We start from the raw sequence: 16,391 nt of genomic DNA, 5'->3' as shown, positions 1-16,391 counted from the left end.
TGAACAGAATCACCAGAGCATGAATTCGGTGCTCTTATCCGCTCGTTCACGACACCCCACTATAATAACAATAATTTTGCTGAAGTCGTGTGATGTCCTCGAATCACAATGGTTCCCCATGCCTTTCTGTCCCCCATTGCTGACTTGAAATCTGCTGATTCCAGTCCCATGTCCAATAATAATAATAATAATATCAAATTTTTATAAAGCGCATTTCACAATAAACGTATCAATGCGCAGTAACAGGAATAAAGACTTGTAATGCGTACACATCCACCCTACTGGGTGTTCAAAGCCCAGTGAAACTTAAAAACAGAACAAAAGAAAACAGACACAGCAAAATTAGTCCTTGAAAACCTGTTACATAAGATAAGCTTTGAGAAGAGGTTTGAACTTTGTGGTACAAGATCTACGATTAAGTGGTAGAGAGTTCCAGAGACATGGCAAAGCCGAAGAAAAAGACCTGTCACCCCATAGGAGTGTTGAGACTTGGGTTCAACTCAATGGACATTTATTTTTCATGTCGACAATGACTATTAAGAAAACAGTTGAAACAAATAACAATGAGTATAATAATGAAAGATGGAAGCCTGGTAATTCAACAGGAGAATTATGGAACTTGATCAAAGATTCCTTGATGGAGTTACACTTGAAGTAGTTCGGAGATAAAGTGGTGGGGAGCCTTGCCGTTAAGTGCTTTGTGGACAATGAGCATCAGCTTGAAGATGATTCGTTAAGAGATAGGGAGCTGGTGAAGTTGTTTCGGAATTGGGGGTGATAGAACAGGATTTGCTAGACAGTGTCACAATGCGGGCTGCAGTGTCATTCAAAACACTGCCTGGAAACTTTCTATTGAGAAAAATAATATTGACTCTTTATGGCGCATTTCCAAAGATCATTGCACTTCAAACTTTATTACCGCTGGTCACAGGGCGAGCCATATATCATAATTCCTTACACCATCTCAGCTCACTGGGGAGTAAGGAGCGCAGTAAGCTAAATTAATCACATGAACCATCTCTGCCCTCACAGGTACCCATTTACCCCTGGGTGATGAGAAGCAATTATATTAAAGTGTCTTGCTCAAGGACACAAGTGTAATGGCCGGGATTGGAACCCACGCCCTGATGACTCAGCAATCAGTACTTGAGTTTAATGCACTAAACCGCTCGACCACTACACGTTACGCTAATCCACAGTAAATTAGGATGGTGTACCATTGTTCTTTGTCCACAAGGAAAAGTAGAAACAATTCGTTCAGACTGATACTTACTCAGACCCATCAGTTTGTATGGTTATTTTCCATGAAAAGGGCTTTATACTAAACATTTTCCAAGTATGATTGGATTTTTTAGTTAAAAAATAACTTTTGTTTTCTTAATTTTTTTTGTTTTTGTGCAGTTGCATCAATGTAGCCTTTTTCCCTTTAATGGGGTGTGAGCAAAATTTTACAACGTTGAGAATATAAATGTTCAAAGATTTGTGCTTACATGATCATGGTAGAAAACTTCCTATGAAAATGGTTTTGCTTGAAATGCCATAGTTAATATAAATGAGTAAAACAATTAGTTTTATCTCAGGTTTTGTTTGCAAGTTCAAAACCAAATGTTTTAAAGCATTAAAAACTTATAAAAGTTTTTTTTTTTTTTTTTCTTGACATTCAAGACCGTTTGAGCTTAACCTTTCACTAGGCTGTTATTTCATGTATATTTTGGATCACAAAAAGTGCATTTGAAAGTTACCAATGTGTCCATGTGCTATAAACTGGCAATAAAAAACAGTCAGAATGGCAGTTGCGCTACCTAAAGAATACTGCTAACTAAACTATGCAGCTCTTGATCTATTCAAGTGTTACATAAATGATAAGCCCATCCACCTGTTTTAAAGTTCATCAACCCTGTCACCTGACTTTAACCTAATTAATAACCGCCAAAGAATTCCAAAGTGACTTATATAATCAAGAACCTTGTCTAGATGCTGCTTCTTAGTCTGCCGTTTCTAAAACGAAAGAATCCTGCGGTTTTCACTGAGAAACCTCCCCCCTTTCTAAAATAAAACAGCAAGGTTTCAAAATAGCCACAGTGCATTTTGGCAGGAGGCCATGCTAAGAAATGCAGCATCATGATCTGAGATCTGGAGGTTGTGTCTTGGTATTTTGCCAATGATGATGATAAAGCTCTGTGAAGTGTTACAAAACAGTACAGGGTTCATTTACAACTATAAAATGTGCACTCCACTTTGTGTGAACTGTACCTTTTGTGGTCTTGTCACTAGATCATTTAAAGATCAGGTTAAACATGGACTTGTCAAAGGAGAGACAAGATATAACCTAAGCCCAATTTCATACAGCCTGTAAGCACACAAAATTTGCTTAGCATGAAATTTCTTCCTGAATAAAAACAGGTTTATCAACCAAATTTTCATGTGATTTTCAGGATAAGCAAACAACAACTGAATACCAGTATCAAGCAATATGCAACAAATGGAACCAATTTGGTTGGTAATCCTGTTTTTATCAAGGAATAAATTTCATGGTAAGCAAATTTTTGTGCTTACAGGCTTTATGAAATTGGGCCCTGATACTTAGTATATGAACATTATGTAAGAATTGAGAAATGTTTTGGCAGAACCTATGTATATTTGCAGTAAAGTGTGTACTTTCTTAGCTATAGACTAGATTAGTGTTCTGTATAATGGAGCTATCAATTTCAAGCAATGAGCTCCGTTAATGTTCCACATTCTACTGAGAAAAAAAGTTGAGCTAATTGTATGTACTGTATTGTTTGAACTGCAGGATTGGCCTATCAAATTTAAGCAATAAGCTCTATGACTGTTTCAAATTCTTAAAAAAAAAAAAAAAAATGAAGAAATATTTTCTCATTATTTCCCAGTCAGTGCAAGATTTTCCATTTTTCTGTATTTCACAGCAGCAGCAACAGCTTGAAACTCCCACAACACTACCTGGATCTCCTCCTCGTCGAAGAGCTCTTTCCACTCCGACTAGTTCCAGGAAGTTTCCAAAGGAAGCCGAGATTGACGATACTACCAAAACCCAGCAGGATAAGCCAAAAGTTTCACCTGTTTCAAAGACCAGGACACTACCTCCAAGGGAAAAGCTATGGGACCCAGAGGCCTTGGAACAAGACTTTGGAGAGGACCAACAAGTGTCTTCAGGGAAGAAGCCTGAAACGCAAAAGCCACACACCCATGACGCTGACATGCTGTCTAACTCAACACCATCAACACCATCATATAAACTAACTCAAGCCATGCAGGCAATGCGAATGAAAGTAAGGCGAAAGTCCTCCTCAGGTGAAGGATATGAGATTGTGAATGAACCAATTGGAATACTCAAGATGACAACCCAGCAGCAGCAGGATCAACCTCCTGCATCACCAGGAACTGGCGACACTCCACCCTTGTCCCCAGAATCACCCCTTACGAGCTCCCCAGTTATGAAACGACACAGGACTGAGCTGGAGAAAGCATTTGCCCGTCGCAAACTCACCGGGCGCATCTCAGGTGAACCTGAGGGTTATATCCCTCACTCTTCCTCTGGAGAATCTTCCCCACAAGAAAGTGTCCCCAGTCAGTTCTCTGATGCTTCATCAGCTGGGACAAGGTTTGTTCCTGTTCTTCCAATGATCAAGTCCAGTAGAGATCGTGGACAAATGGATGGCCAGAAGACGGCATCAGGAGAGTATAGATATGTCGACAACCAGTCCACACGGAAGCCGATTCCTGCTCCACGTTTCGGTCAGAGCCGTGAGTCCTCCATGGAGAGTATCACTGACTCTGTGTACTTGGCTCAGCGGCCGATGCCTTCACCTCCTTCTGGCCAGACCACGGCCTCAACGGATCCCACAGCATCCCAGCAGACTGATGATACCTATATGAACGTTGCCTTTGGTAAACAAAAGCCGGATTCACATCGTTATGAAAATGTTTTCTTAGACGATCGAACCATGAGCCTTGTGAGTAAAATATAACTCGATGTAGTGAAATAGCATGCAACTATGCACATGTACTGACTATGAAAAGTATTAAGCATATCATGAGTAAAAATTATTGTACAATTTCTTTGAGCCAAAGAGTGATACTTTTGCTTTTTTGTTCTTGTTGTAATAAATTTGGAGCTCATGTGATACCACTGGTAACAGTCAAACTGCAAATTTGAACTCTTTGTTGATTAATATTCTATTGGAAATAAGTTCTTTTTATTAAAATAAATATTTTGTTTTATTAAGGATCATTGTTCCAACACCAGTGATTCTCCAAGAGATAGCCTGGAGATTCATTCCAACCGTCCCATTCCAGCGCCTAGACATCACAGCAGCAGCGGCAACTTAACTTCCGACCAAGATATCAAACACAAAAGTAGCAGCCAGCACCAGCAGGGCAAGCAGCATGGCCATACAAGACAAGGCAGTTACGGCAGCACAGCAGCCATCTTCAGTCATATCAACACCACCTCAGTTCCTGTGCTACCCAGCTGTCCAAACAAAACCAAACAGAACACTGTTCAGAGTGGTGGATCAAACTCCCTCTATGCAATCCCCTGTAAGAACGGGATGAATGCAGCTCCCTCCAGCAACCATGGCCAGACACCAATGAAAGCATCTCATGGCATTGCCCCTGAGGTCCCAGTCACCTCCAAGCCTGAGATTCCAAGTCATGGTTGCTTCCCTCGACGAGATTCACACGGTAGTACGGGTAGCTCCGGTGGGTGCAAAGTCTCTGATTTACAACAAGTTGAGAAATCATCCAGCATCAGTAAGTCCATCAGCCACCTGCTGAAAGATAGCGAGCGGCGAGAGAAGAAGCATCACAAGTCTCATGGTGACAAGAAGTCACGTGAAGACAGGAAGGGGCATGGGGAGAGAAAAGGTCGACATGGTGAGAAGGGTGACCGAGAAAAGAGAGGTCATGGAAAGAGACACAGAGGTGACAATGCCAGCCACAGTTCAGCTCATTCAAACAAGTCCAAACCAGAGAGACCTAGTTATGGTAAGAGCTTTTCCAAACCTTGTCCACAGGTTGTTTGTGGAGTTCAGTACATTTGTTTGTTAAAATTGGACACTATTCGTATTTTCTCAAAATAATTATTATCATAAAACCTTTCTTGATTACGAGTAATGGGGAGAGGTTGATAGTATAAAACATTGTGAGAAACAGCTCCCTCTGAAGTGACGTAGTTTTCAAGACGGAGGTAATTTTCCACGAATTTGATTTTGAGACCTCAGATTTAGAATTTGAGGTCTCAAAATCAAGCATCTGAAAGCACACAACTTCGTGCGACAAGGGTGTTTTTTTCTTTCATTAATATCTCGCAACTTCGACGACCGATTGAGCTCAAATTTTCACAGGTTTGTTATTGTATGCATATGTTGAGATACACCACCTGCGAAGACTAGTCTTTGACAATTACCAATAGTGTCCAGTGTCTTTAATTACTTCTTATGACTGAACATTTGATACATATGTTCTACCCTGTGTGCACTTACAAATTAATACTAATTTACAGCAAAGCAGTTGGCCTTTTTGAAAAATGGTGGACACTATGATGAGCCCACTGTTTGGTTTGGGTGTACAGACAAATTTACCCAAGAGTTATCATGGCTAATAGACCTAGCCTTAAGAGATTCCCATAAAGGTCTTATAAAGCTTGTCTCATCTTTCTGCTTGAGAATTTGATGTAAGTGACACAGATAAACTGTATGACCAATTAATTACAGAAATAGATAGAGAAGGGTTTACCAAGCTACAATTTGTGTGTGCAGGGAACCAGCCGTGGTACTATGGACGTATGTTACGCCAGGAGTGTGAATACCTCATGCTATCCCAGGGCCAGTCATGTCAGTACCTCGTCAGAGACAGCTCTCATAGGGTAAGCATAACAATGTATATTTATTTTGGTTTTTACCCATACACTGGTGTGTGTTAGCACTGTATACTCGGTACTTTCCCCAAGTCCTGTGAAAAAAACATCACAGGCATATTACTCGGGTGGGATTCGAAACCAGGACCCTTGCAATTCTAGAGCAGTGTCTTACCATTTAGACTACCAAGATTGCCCAGTAGCTAGAGGCAGTTTGAACCCATTAACAAAGTAGTTACATGTATATGATGAGGTTGTTGGTCTGTTAGTACAGGGTGCATCAACAAGAACAGTAAAGCATATTTTTAACAAGTACTCTGTCCTGCTTATTAGAAAAAAAGAATTCAAGAAATTGATCATTCATAAGAGGAGTTGTGTCTATTTTAATAAAGGTACTCATTTTGCAAGCTGTCCTTGAAATACTTGAAAAACAAATGTAAAGTAAGCATTTTAGCTGTGTACTAAAAATTAACGCCAACCCTTCAGTCAAGCATTAACATGATCAACTACTGAGTGCTTTCAGTAAAACAGGCATAATTTCTCTTAGAAATTATCAATTTGTTTCATTCTTTTTTGTTTTAGATGAGCATGAAAGAATGCTTGTTAGTATGTGCTTCACCAGGGTTATGAGTGTCAGCTGTTGTATCGTTTTTAAATCATGAATCTCGGTCAACTTCATTTTGACTCACCCTGTGTGTGGTTTACCACAAGGTGTGGAACAGCATTCACTATTTTTCTGACATTACTGATTCAAAACTTTCAACAACTTTTGTGAAAATGAGGACAACTCAAGTTTCAGTTGTCTCTGTAGACCTGCTCTTAGCATGATAACCTCAGAATGACCCCAACTCAGGGGAGCTTATCCCAATAGGGAGGCATTGCCAAAGTAGAGGTTTCAGGTCTACTGTTTGTGTGTCAGTCAGTGACTGTAGTGTTTCCAGGGTATATACAGGAAGAGGGACTTGTACAGTGTCTACCTTCTTGCCTTGGAGTTTCAACCAATAATACTCTGGGGCAGAGGTGATCAGGATGATGGTGGCTTACAATGTACATGGCGCTGATAACGTGGCACAGACAGTCTTATGGAATAGGCCTATACTAGAGTTCTGTTGTATACATAATGTGAGTTGAAATCCTGGCCAGGCTGGTCGCCATGTATTAAGCAAGATACTTCCATACAAATGCATGTTCAGTCGTATGCCGTCTGTATGTGCATATTAAAGACCAACAACATAACAAGAAATTAGTTCAATAAACAAATTTTATTCCGGTCCAATATGATGGACTAGGTTTCTCCGTATACGGCTGACTTATGCCAGAAATAACAGCAGAAGAAAGGTTGCTCTGAATATGTAAGCCTCAGAATGCAAATACTGCACACAGATTCTTGTCATTCTACTGCCCTGTTATTATATGATAACCGGTTCAATTTCACATAGAGCAATTAAGACCGCTCTTAAGCTGTATCAATCTTAACTGCCAATCAAAGTGTGATGTCATAATACAAATCATTTTAAGCAGTATTGACAACTTATGTTAGGATGAGTCTAAGTGATTTGTGAAATCAACTGCAGGCATCAGTCGACTTCAAATTACTGTTTTTGATTGCGCCAGATGGGAGGATAACAACTAAGCTCAATCTAATTGTAGTTAAATCCTCATTCAAAAGTAGTGATACACATTGTGTAAAGGTTAAACTTAAGTGTCTAAAATACAAACTTTAAATATCAACCACAAGGGAAAAAAATACAAACTTGTTAGCATCAGCTATAAGTTATTACAAACTTTGTGATGAGGTGAACAATGATGAGAAAAAGTGCAATGCAGGCATGCAACTTTTCCTCAGATCAGCAAATTTTTTTTTTTTTTAATCTCAGTTTTACCATTCAAATTTGACAAATACTGTACAAAATCATTGGAGTTTGTAATTTCCTCTTTTTTTGGTGATGAAGTTACAGATACATGCCTGGCAATGGGCCTCCATTTTCCTCTTGAGATACACATACGTACCGGGGAGGTGGAATTTGTACCTCTTTTTGTTTCAAGGCAAAAAGAAAAAAGTTCTGTCTTTGCAAATGACACAGACCTGAGTATGACACATTGAGCCCCAGGTCATGTAAGCCTTGATCAAACCAAGATCTGATCCTACATGATAAGACAGACACCTGTCATAAGATGCTTCTTGATCTCAGTGTTGATTGAATCAACATGCAGAGGTTTAGTCTATCCTAGCAGCTGCATACAGGGGCTGTTGACTTATCCCAAGTAAATATCAACAGTCTCATCTGACTCTACCTTCAACCAAGTGTGTCTATTGGGTTTAGAAAAAGGCTTGTAACCTTTGATGATGGACAAAGATTTGGCAAATCACGGTGAAGCTTTTTGCTGACATGCAAGATTTAATAAGATGAACGGAAGCAACTTTTGTTGACACTGAAATCACAGAAATCTCTTAAATTCTACAAATTTGTGTTTATAAACATGAATTAGCCATTGAAACGTGAAAATAGAAATAACTGTTACAAACAGCTGACCAACCAAAAGGACTTGTGGTAAAAATGAAAAACAAAAGTCATTTAGCAACAAGGTCTTATTGGATTAGGCTCATGCAAAAACCATCACAACCCTCCATAAAGTATCATCAAGCACAACACCAAACACATTGCCTGCACATGGATATTTAAACTTGCCTCCACTGGACTGGACTGGCCCACACCCTGCCAGGGGGTGTGGTTGATGTGAGGGGCAAGCTCTACTTAAAATAAGTACATAGTTGGGACAAATTTTACAACAGTTTTAAAAGAACCTCGAAAGAAGAAGTTCTAAAGAGAAACCAAGCATTTCTTAAAATGTAGGTTTTTAAAGCTGACTTAAGAAGTTTTGTAAAGTTAGTAACAACTGTGGGAAATATTGTCTCAAAAATAAGACATGGCTTTCTTTAAAACAAAAGTCAGAGTCTTTGTAAATGGTTTATCCTTGGCATAAATACAAGTCCCTAATTACATGCCCAAAGATGAAACATGCTAACATGAGCAATTTTCAACACCTTTTAAGAAAAATTGTGAACATTCATGATCAAGTCTTTCAGTGGATGTGGTTTATATTAAAGTGGCCTACCAATGAAATGAATACATTATGGTTCTGCTGCATAGGTCACCTATTTTAGTTATATAAAAGGTTTGTGTCATGACAGGGACACATTGGTAAGATATACCTGCATCCAGCATGTCCAGATGATTAAGTCCAATCCATTAAGACCATGTCACAGGACAATTTCCACAGGCAACCAGTCCCAGGAAATCTCCAAGAATAAAGGCGTTCACATTTGAATGTTCAAATATTTGTATTGGGGATCGTAAGACATTGTTTGAAAAAATTACCAAAGTGCTACCAAAGTGGTCCTGTAACATGAGTGTTTTGCATGGTAGCATGCACTGCAGTTAGTTGCCTCCAAGCATGGAGGTAGCTCCAAGTTACCTGGAAAAGTTGCCTCTTGTGACAAAGTGCTTCTACTTAACTGCATGATCCCATTAATCAAGTCCAATCCACTAGACTACACTGCCATGGTTCATCAAGCAGGCAATTTAGAGACTCAAACTGATCGCCAGTGCTTGACATTCCTAACTGATCTGTTTTTAATGGACCTACAATGGTTGGATTAATGGATCAGATGCAAGTCATGTAAGGGAGTGAGAAGAACACTCCATCACTTGGTTATTTTACATGACTGGTACAAATGATGATCAACCTGTAAACAATTGGGGAGTGGGCATGAGAGGGGAGAGGCAGGGTCAAAATGACATCATCTCCCCCCTGAGGGATGGGGGTATGATGATGACCAGTCATACTACAGTACTTGGCCTCTATCCAATTGGGAAATGAAGCACAGGGCTGAACTAGTAAAGTTCAAGCATCAGGAAAGTTCTGCATTTAAAGTTTGTGATTCAGTAGAGGTGAAGAACCAAGCATGTAAACATGCTTGGTTCTTCAAAGGGAACAATTGAGGCAAGTGCACAATTGAGGCAAGTGCACATTTGTTTGTGTCAATTTTATTAACCGGGCCATAGTTTTCGAGAAAGAAGTAATTTTCCACGAATTTGATTTCGAGACCTCGGATTTAGAAATTGAGGTCTCGAAATCAACCATCTGAAAGCACACAACTTCGTGTGATTTTTCTTTCATTATTATCTCGCAACTTCAGTGACCAAGTGAGCTCAAATTTTCACAGGTTTGTTATTTTATGCATATGTTGAGATACACCAACTGTGAAGGCTAGTCTTTGACAGTTGCCAATAGTGTCCACTGCCTTTAAGACCATATCAGTAAACAATGGTGTATTTGCAACAAAAAGTGGACCCATGATTGTGGCTGTGCACTTTTTTACTAGCAGTGCACTTTTACTAACAGTCTTTAGAGCATTGAAATTCCTCTTGCTGACTCAAACAAAAGTGACTAACAAAAGCAATTTCATTGTGCTCATAATGATTCAAACTTCAATGTCAAGGCCATATATTAGCCTTAGATTGATATACATGTCAATAATATTGTTGTCTGCGTTGAAATTCCCTTAGACCTTAGACAAATGCATAGCATCACTCTCTTCTGGCAGAAATTTTTTCATGCTTGCTTTCCCAACAAATTTACAATACTTTCAGCAGTTTTATTTAAAAGATTCAAAGAGGATAATCAAGGAATGTTTGTAAAAGTCATGGGACCTTGGGTCGATTTCACAAGGAGTAAGGACTAGTCAGGAATAGTCCTAGGAGAAATCAAAATCTTAAGGCGAGTCCTAAAATAGGACGAGTAACGAGTCCTAAAATAGGACGAGTAACTCGTCCTAACTAGAGATAAGACTAGTCTTTGTGAAATCTACCCCTGCTGTCGATTTCACCAAACTCTTCCTAACTTAGAATTAATCTTAGGACTTAGGACAAGTTAGTATTTGTATCCATAGACGTTAGGACGCAACAAACCCATCCTAAGTTAGGACGGGTTACTCCTAGCATTTCGTGGACCCCTGATTTCTCAGAAAGTTCTTGATAATCAACCCGAGATGAGGGTTACCTCATCCAACCAGACCTTGTTGTCATAGCCATCCAACCCTCCTTCCCACCTAAAACAATCGCACGGAAATCTGATCCGTCATTGTGAGCCTTTGGGTTGAGCCCTGTGTGTCATCCCTCCATTGTGATTGGCCCTGATGAGTCATGTGATTTCAAGACATTTGTTAAATCCAAGCTGGAACAAGGTCCTTATTATAATAAATGGTTATGCAAGACAATGCAAGCCCTGATTGGTGGATTGATAATGTAATTTCAAGGTAAGCTTGTGCTGGATTTAAGTGCAAAGGTGAACTCTGGTACAATGCACTGGCACCATGATGTAATTTTTGCAAATCATCGACAAAATTCTCTGTGAATGACTCGAAAAGTCATGTGGTTTGCAACAATATGGGTGAGCTACGCTCTAAGGAAATGGCGGCTGGCACAGGGGTACTTCAGTGTATAAGAAGGTAGAATGAAAATAAGTAAAGCGGTTCATTATCATGCTTTTAATGAGTCATTTGAATTCAAGGCGGTCAATTAACTTGTGCAAGTTACTCCTTGTGAATGGGTTGCTGTTGTGATAATATTATGCAAGTTAAGCCCTCCTTCAATAGGATTGGTTGTGATCTAATGTATGGGGGGATTTGGAGGTTTAACTTGGCAGTGCGGGGGTCAAATGCTGGCCAGCCTGCTGGCTATAGGGTTAGAGTTATTTACAGCTCTTTAAGAGTTAGCGTCTTATAATAAGCATTGTAACAACATTGAGCAGATTGTTTAAGGATCACTTGAGGAAACGACGATTATGCTGTATATATCAGACCTGACTAAAAATAGAAACAAGTATAATAGGTTTCAATTATATGGTTTAGGAAGACGTAGTCTTTGCATTTGGATGGTGACTGGCAGTACCTAAAGAAATTTATTACATGAGCATGTCCAAAATGATACACATGTGTACACATGTGGTATCCCTAATCATAGCAGTGTGGGAAAGTCTTGTATTTTCTGGAAATAAACTGTTGCACTTTTAAAAAACAACAGCTTTAGCTTAAGGTCCGGCATAAGCTTCATCAGGCAGTATGAAAGTGTTCACTTTAAGAACTGAACTTTAGACCAGAGTCAAAAGCAAAAGCTCTGTTTTTTGAAAATAATAAAAGATTAATAATAACAGTTGCTTCTCGTAAAGTGCTTACATCCATGGTGAAACTCACATTATTATCCCTGGTCACTGGGCATTGTCATTTATTTCCTTAAAGGAACACATTGCCTTGGATCGGACGAGTTGGTCAATAAAAAGCGTTTGTAACCGTTTGTTATGAAATGCATATTATGGTTAGAAAGATGTTGTAAAAGTAGAATACAGTGATCCACACAAATGTGCCTCGAAACTGCACGGTTTTCCTTTTACTTTGCGAACTAACACGTTCGGCCATTTATGGGAGTTAAAAATTTGACTCCCATAAATGGCCGACTGTGTTAGTCGACGAGGTAAAAGGAAAACCGTGCAATTTCCAGGCATGTTTGTGTGGATCATTGTATTCTACTCTTACAACATCTTTCTACCTATATGCATTTTATAACAAAACGGTTACAAATGCTTTTCCGAGACCAACTCGACCGATCCAAGGCAACGTGTTCATTTAAACCATTCTCAGCTCCCTTGAAAGTATACAGCCTGTGCTGCCAATATGAAACGCACCTAGCTAAATCAATCACAAGAACCAGATCTGCCCCTCACATGTACCCATTTACACCTGGGTGAAGAGAAGCAATTATAGTTACATATAAGTGTCTTGCTCAAGGACACAAGTGTCACGACTGGAATTCGAACCAACACCCAAATGACTTAACCAACAAAACTTCAATCTGATGCACTAATTTTCTTGGTCATAACGCACCACATAAAAAGGCCTGCATATCACTTTATGTTTAACCAATCATTGTGTGACGCTCCACCCACTACACCATTGGTTTCTTATTGACGCCCACTTTTGTAAAGGGAGTTTGACACTTGTGTCTTGCTCATGCCCCCACACTACACACAAAAGCCATGACACAGCAATCTTAATAGCAGAAACTTGTTTACATTTTGTAATAAGGGAATAAAAGGGTAGCGACGAGTTCTTACACGGCCGTTTAAAGTCGGCAGGGTCGAAGGCGAGGGCCTTTAGCGCACGGCAACGACCCTGCAAGGTTTTAAACAGACGTTTAAGAACGAGTCACTACTCTTTTGTTCCCATTCATAATTGCCCTTATGTTAAAAAAACGTTAAAAAATACAGTTACAGACACTTTGACAGTTGAAAATTCGAGGTTTGAAATATTTTTTTCAAAAACTTTGTGAATAGTCTGTTGCGCGTGGGTTGTGTGTATGCGCGCGCGCTTAGACATAGATTACGCGCGCGCACTTAGAAGTAGATTACGCGCTGTTACTATAGCTATGAATTGCGTTCCGCGTGATAATCTTGCGCGCCTGACACGCGGAAGCCAGCCGGTTATAAACATGGGTCATTATCAACCGTTTAAACACCCCCACGTGACGCGCTCTCCACCAATAGAAACTGTCTGGGGTATTTATGAATGGAATTTTAAGGTGTCAGATAGCCGGCCTTTTTGCCATTTGTTGGTTGGTTGTGATTGGAATGCATTGAAGGGTAGAGCTTAGAGGAATTGTCTATTAGAAAACACTGTTAAAATGTCTGGTAGGCTACAGGTAACTTTCCTCGCCTCCCATCCTAGGACCCCAGTTCAAATCCCACCTAGGGCACACTGTGAATTGGGTTTTCAGTCCCTATCTGATTGTGTGGGTTTTCCATGGAATAAATCTCTGGGGTGTTCCTCCCACATTTAAAACTGAAACTTCCTTCCTTGTCTTCTCTCCATTAACTTCTTGAGGTGACAAAGTTTGCTTTTCTGAGAATCACTGGCTTTACAACAAAAGTGAAGAAATAAGGGAATCAATGTGTGTCGAGGTAAATTATAAAGAACCAGGCCTCGGCAGGTTTAAACCTCTAGTTGAAAACCAATTCAACACACTTTGATTCCCATTCATAAATACCGTTTCGGTCAAAAACATCAACACTTCTTGGTCAAAAAGTAAAATAAATGCAAAAATTATAATTTGTCAATGATTTCTTGCAACACAACACCCCTCCAGCTACAAAATGGTAAAGCCCTCCGCCGCCCTCAGGTAAACAACTCCTTAAGGGAATGCTGTGCGCGTCGCGCGAATCGTGTGATGTGGCATAACTGTTTTAGCCGTTGCTCTCGACCAATGTCTTATAAGAACAGGTGCAAGCTCGCGTGTCACGCCCATGTTTCAATACTTTTTACTGGTCATAAACAAAGGTTTATACACACCCACGTGACGCGCTCTCCACCAATAGGAAAAGCGAAACTGTCTGAGGTTTTTATGAATACAAGTTAAAAGTTAATGCTGAAGGAGTTAATCCAACACAAAGTGACATAATTATTCATTTTTTTCTTAATTCCTTAACAGACCGGAGACTTGATGTTGTCTGTTCTCTATGGCCAGAAAGTCCACCACTATGTGATCCAGACTACACCCAACAACAAGTTCCACATCGCTCACCATGACTTCAACATGGTAGAGGACATACTGGAATTCTATCACCACCATGTTATTATGTACTCACCAGAGAGGGAGCCAGTCTATTTAACAGAACCATTTATCCTCAAGCACAAGTAAAGGCAAAGTAAGACCAAGGCCAAATTTCATAGCGCTGCTTAGCGGCCAATTTTGTGCTTACTGTGCGATTTCCATTCCATAGCGCTGCGAACCGTAAACATGCAAAAAGGCATGCTAACCTTCCAGTGACGTCACAATGCAAATCCACGGTGAACGCGCAATATGGCCGCCTTTTTTTCCTGCTTACCTGTGAAATGCGCTTGCACCTTAGCAATTTTTTCTGCTACAGTAAGCACGAAAATTTGCTTACCGTTAAGCAGCGCTATGAAATTGGGCCCAGGTCTCGATTTCACAAAGCACTAAGATTCATCTTGAGTTGTCAGTAATGATTTGTATTGTGACATCACACTTTGTTTAGCAGTTAAGATTGATTCACAGTTCAATCTTTGCTCTTTGTGAAATCGAACCCAGACTAAAAATCTATCTGTTTTACTTTCAATCTGAAAACTCAATACCTAAACCAATCGTCCATAGAAACACTAACAAAATGTGAAAATAAATATCATTTGAAGACAACAAAAATATCTTTATTTATAATTGCGCACAAAATTTGTTACAAACCACAAACTATTGGTTTTTTGTTTTTACTAAAAGTGATCACAGGTTGGTCGTATATGGTATGATTATTATAAACTACAGAGCATGCCTGATACTTAATGGAGGCCTATGTTGCCCCAGGTCATTGCCTTGGTGCCCCTTGAATGTTCACATCTGAAATTTACAATTTCCTCCATATAGAGGTGCCCTTTCCAAAGAGAAAGCACCTTAGTGCCATTGCCCTTTCAAAACAATGCAAACAATTATGTATTTTCTGCAAAATAACAAATAGAGGAGTGGGAACTACAAATTTGTTTCAATTTTTCTTTTTTCGAATTTGAACGAAGACATTACGTAGAACTTTGTCCCTATAACTGTGAATTTGATCTTCATACCCAAGGTAGAATTGTTCAGGTTCGGCTGACACTTTGTAAAAAAAAAAACACACAAAAAGCTCAGTGCCAGTCTTTAAACAAGAACCAGATCTGCCCCTCACATGTACCCATTTACACCTGGGTGGAGAGAAGCAATTATAGTTACATATAAGTGTCTTGCTCAAGGACACAAGTGTCACGACTGGAATTCGAACCCACACCCAAATGACTTAACCAACAAAACTTCAATCTGATGCACTAATTTTCTTGGTCATAACGCACCACATAAAAAGGCCTGCATATCACTTTATGTTTAACCAATCATTGTGTGACGCTCCACCCACTACACCAAGGTAGAATTGTTCAGGTTCGGCTGACACTTTGTAAAAAAAAAAACACACAAAAAGCTCAGTGCCAGTCTTTAAATGAAAGTGTAAGTGGTCATTAAGAGTTAAGGTCAATTTAAACCCACCCTTTCTTAAACAACTTTGTCTGTTATGGTCAGAGTTGTGATTGTGTGATTGCACTTGCAATTTTGCAAAGTTAAATTACTTTTAATATTCATGATTATAAAATTTCTACAAATCCAAGGACCAACTTTTTTTAAGCCAAGACCATGAGCCTCAACAAATAAAGTTTTTTTTATGTAGTGTAAATTATATTGTTTTAAAACAAAATGTATTTTATGATCAAATTGCTGGCAATAAGATTAAGATTGACTGATCGATGAAGATATAGCTTTTAGCTTTTCACTTGTAGCTTTGATTGTACTTTTCAATGTTTATTTGTTGTTTATTGACTATTTGATGTTTTAGTATAGAGGGATTTACATGCATTTTTTGTATACCT

The 16,391-nt window shown here is 39.4% G+C and overlaps 1 protein-coding gene across 1 annotated transcript in view; it reads left to right on the top strand.

Moving 5' to 3' along the window:
• Window positions 1-14,705, top strand: part of LOC117290880 (flocculation protein FLO11-like) — a 28,666-nt gene extending 13,961 nt beyond the window's left edge. The window contains exons 6-9 of the mRNA XM_033772442.1: window positions 2,928-3,974; window positions 4,248-5,007; window positions 5,736-5,887; window positions 14,422-14,705. Coding sequence (XP_033628333.1) covers window positions 2,928-3,974; window positions 4,248-5,007; window positions 5,736-5,887; window positions 14,422-14,631 — 2,169 coding nt within the window. The 3' untranslated portion in view covers window positions 14,632-14,705. The remainder of the gene's footprint in view (window positions 1-2,927; window positions 3,975-4,247; window positions 5,008-5,735; window positions 5,888-14,421) is intronic.
• Window positions 14,706-16,391: the final 1,686 nt, after the last annotated feature.

This window comes from Asterias rubens, chromosome 5 (assembly GCF_902459465.1).
Source record: "Asterias rubens chromosome 5, eAstRub1.3, whole genome shotgun sequence".
NCBI classification, from domain to species: domain Eukaryota; kingdom Metazoa; phylum Echinodermata; class Asteroidea; order Forcipulatida; family Asteriidae; genus Asterias; species Asterias rubens.
The sequence above is the reverse complement of the archived record's forward strand: the minus strand, read 5'-3'. Positions and strand labels throughout refer to the sequence as shown.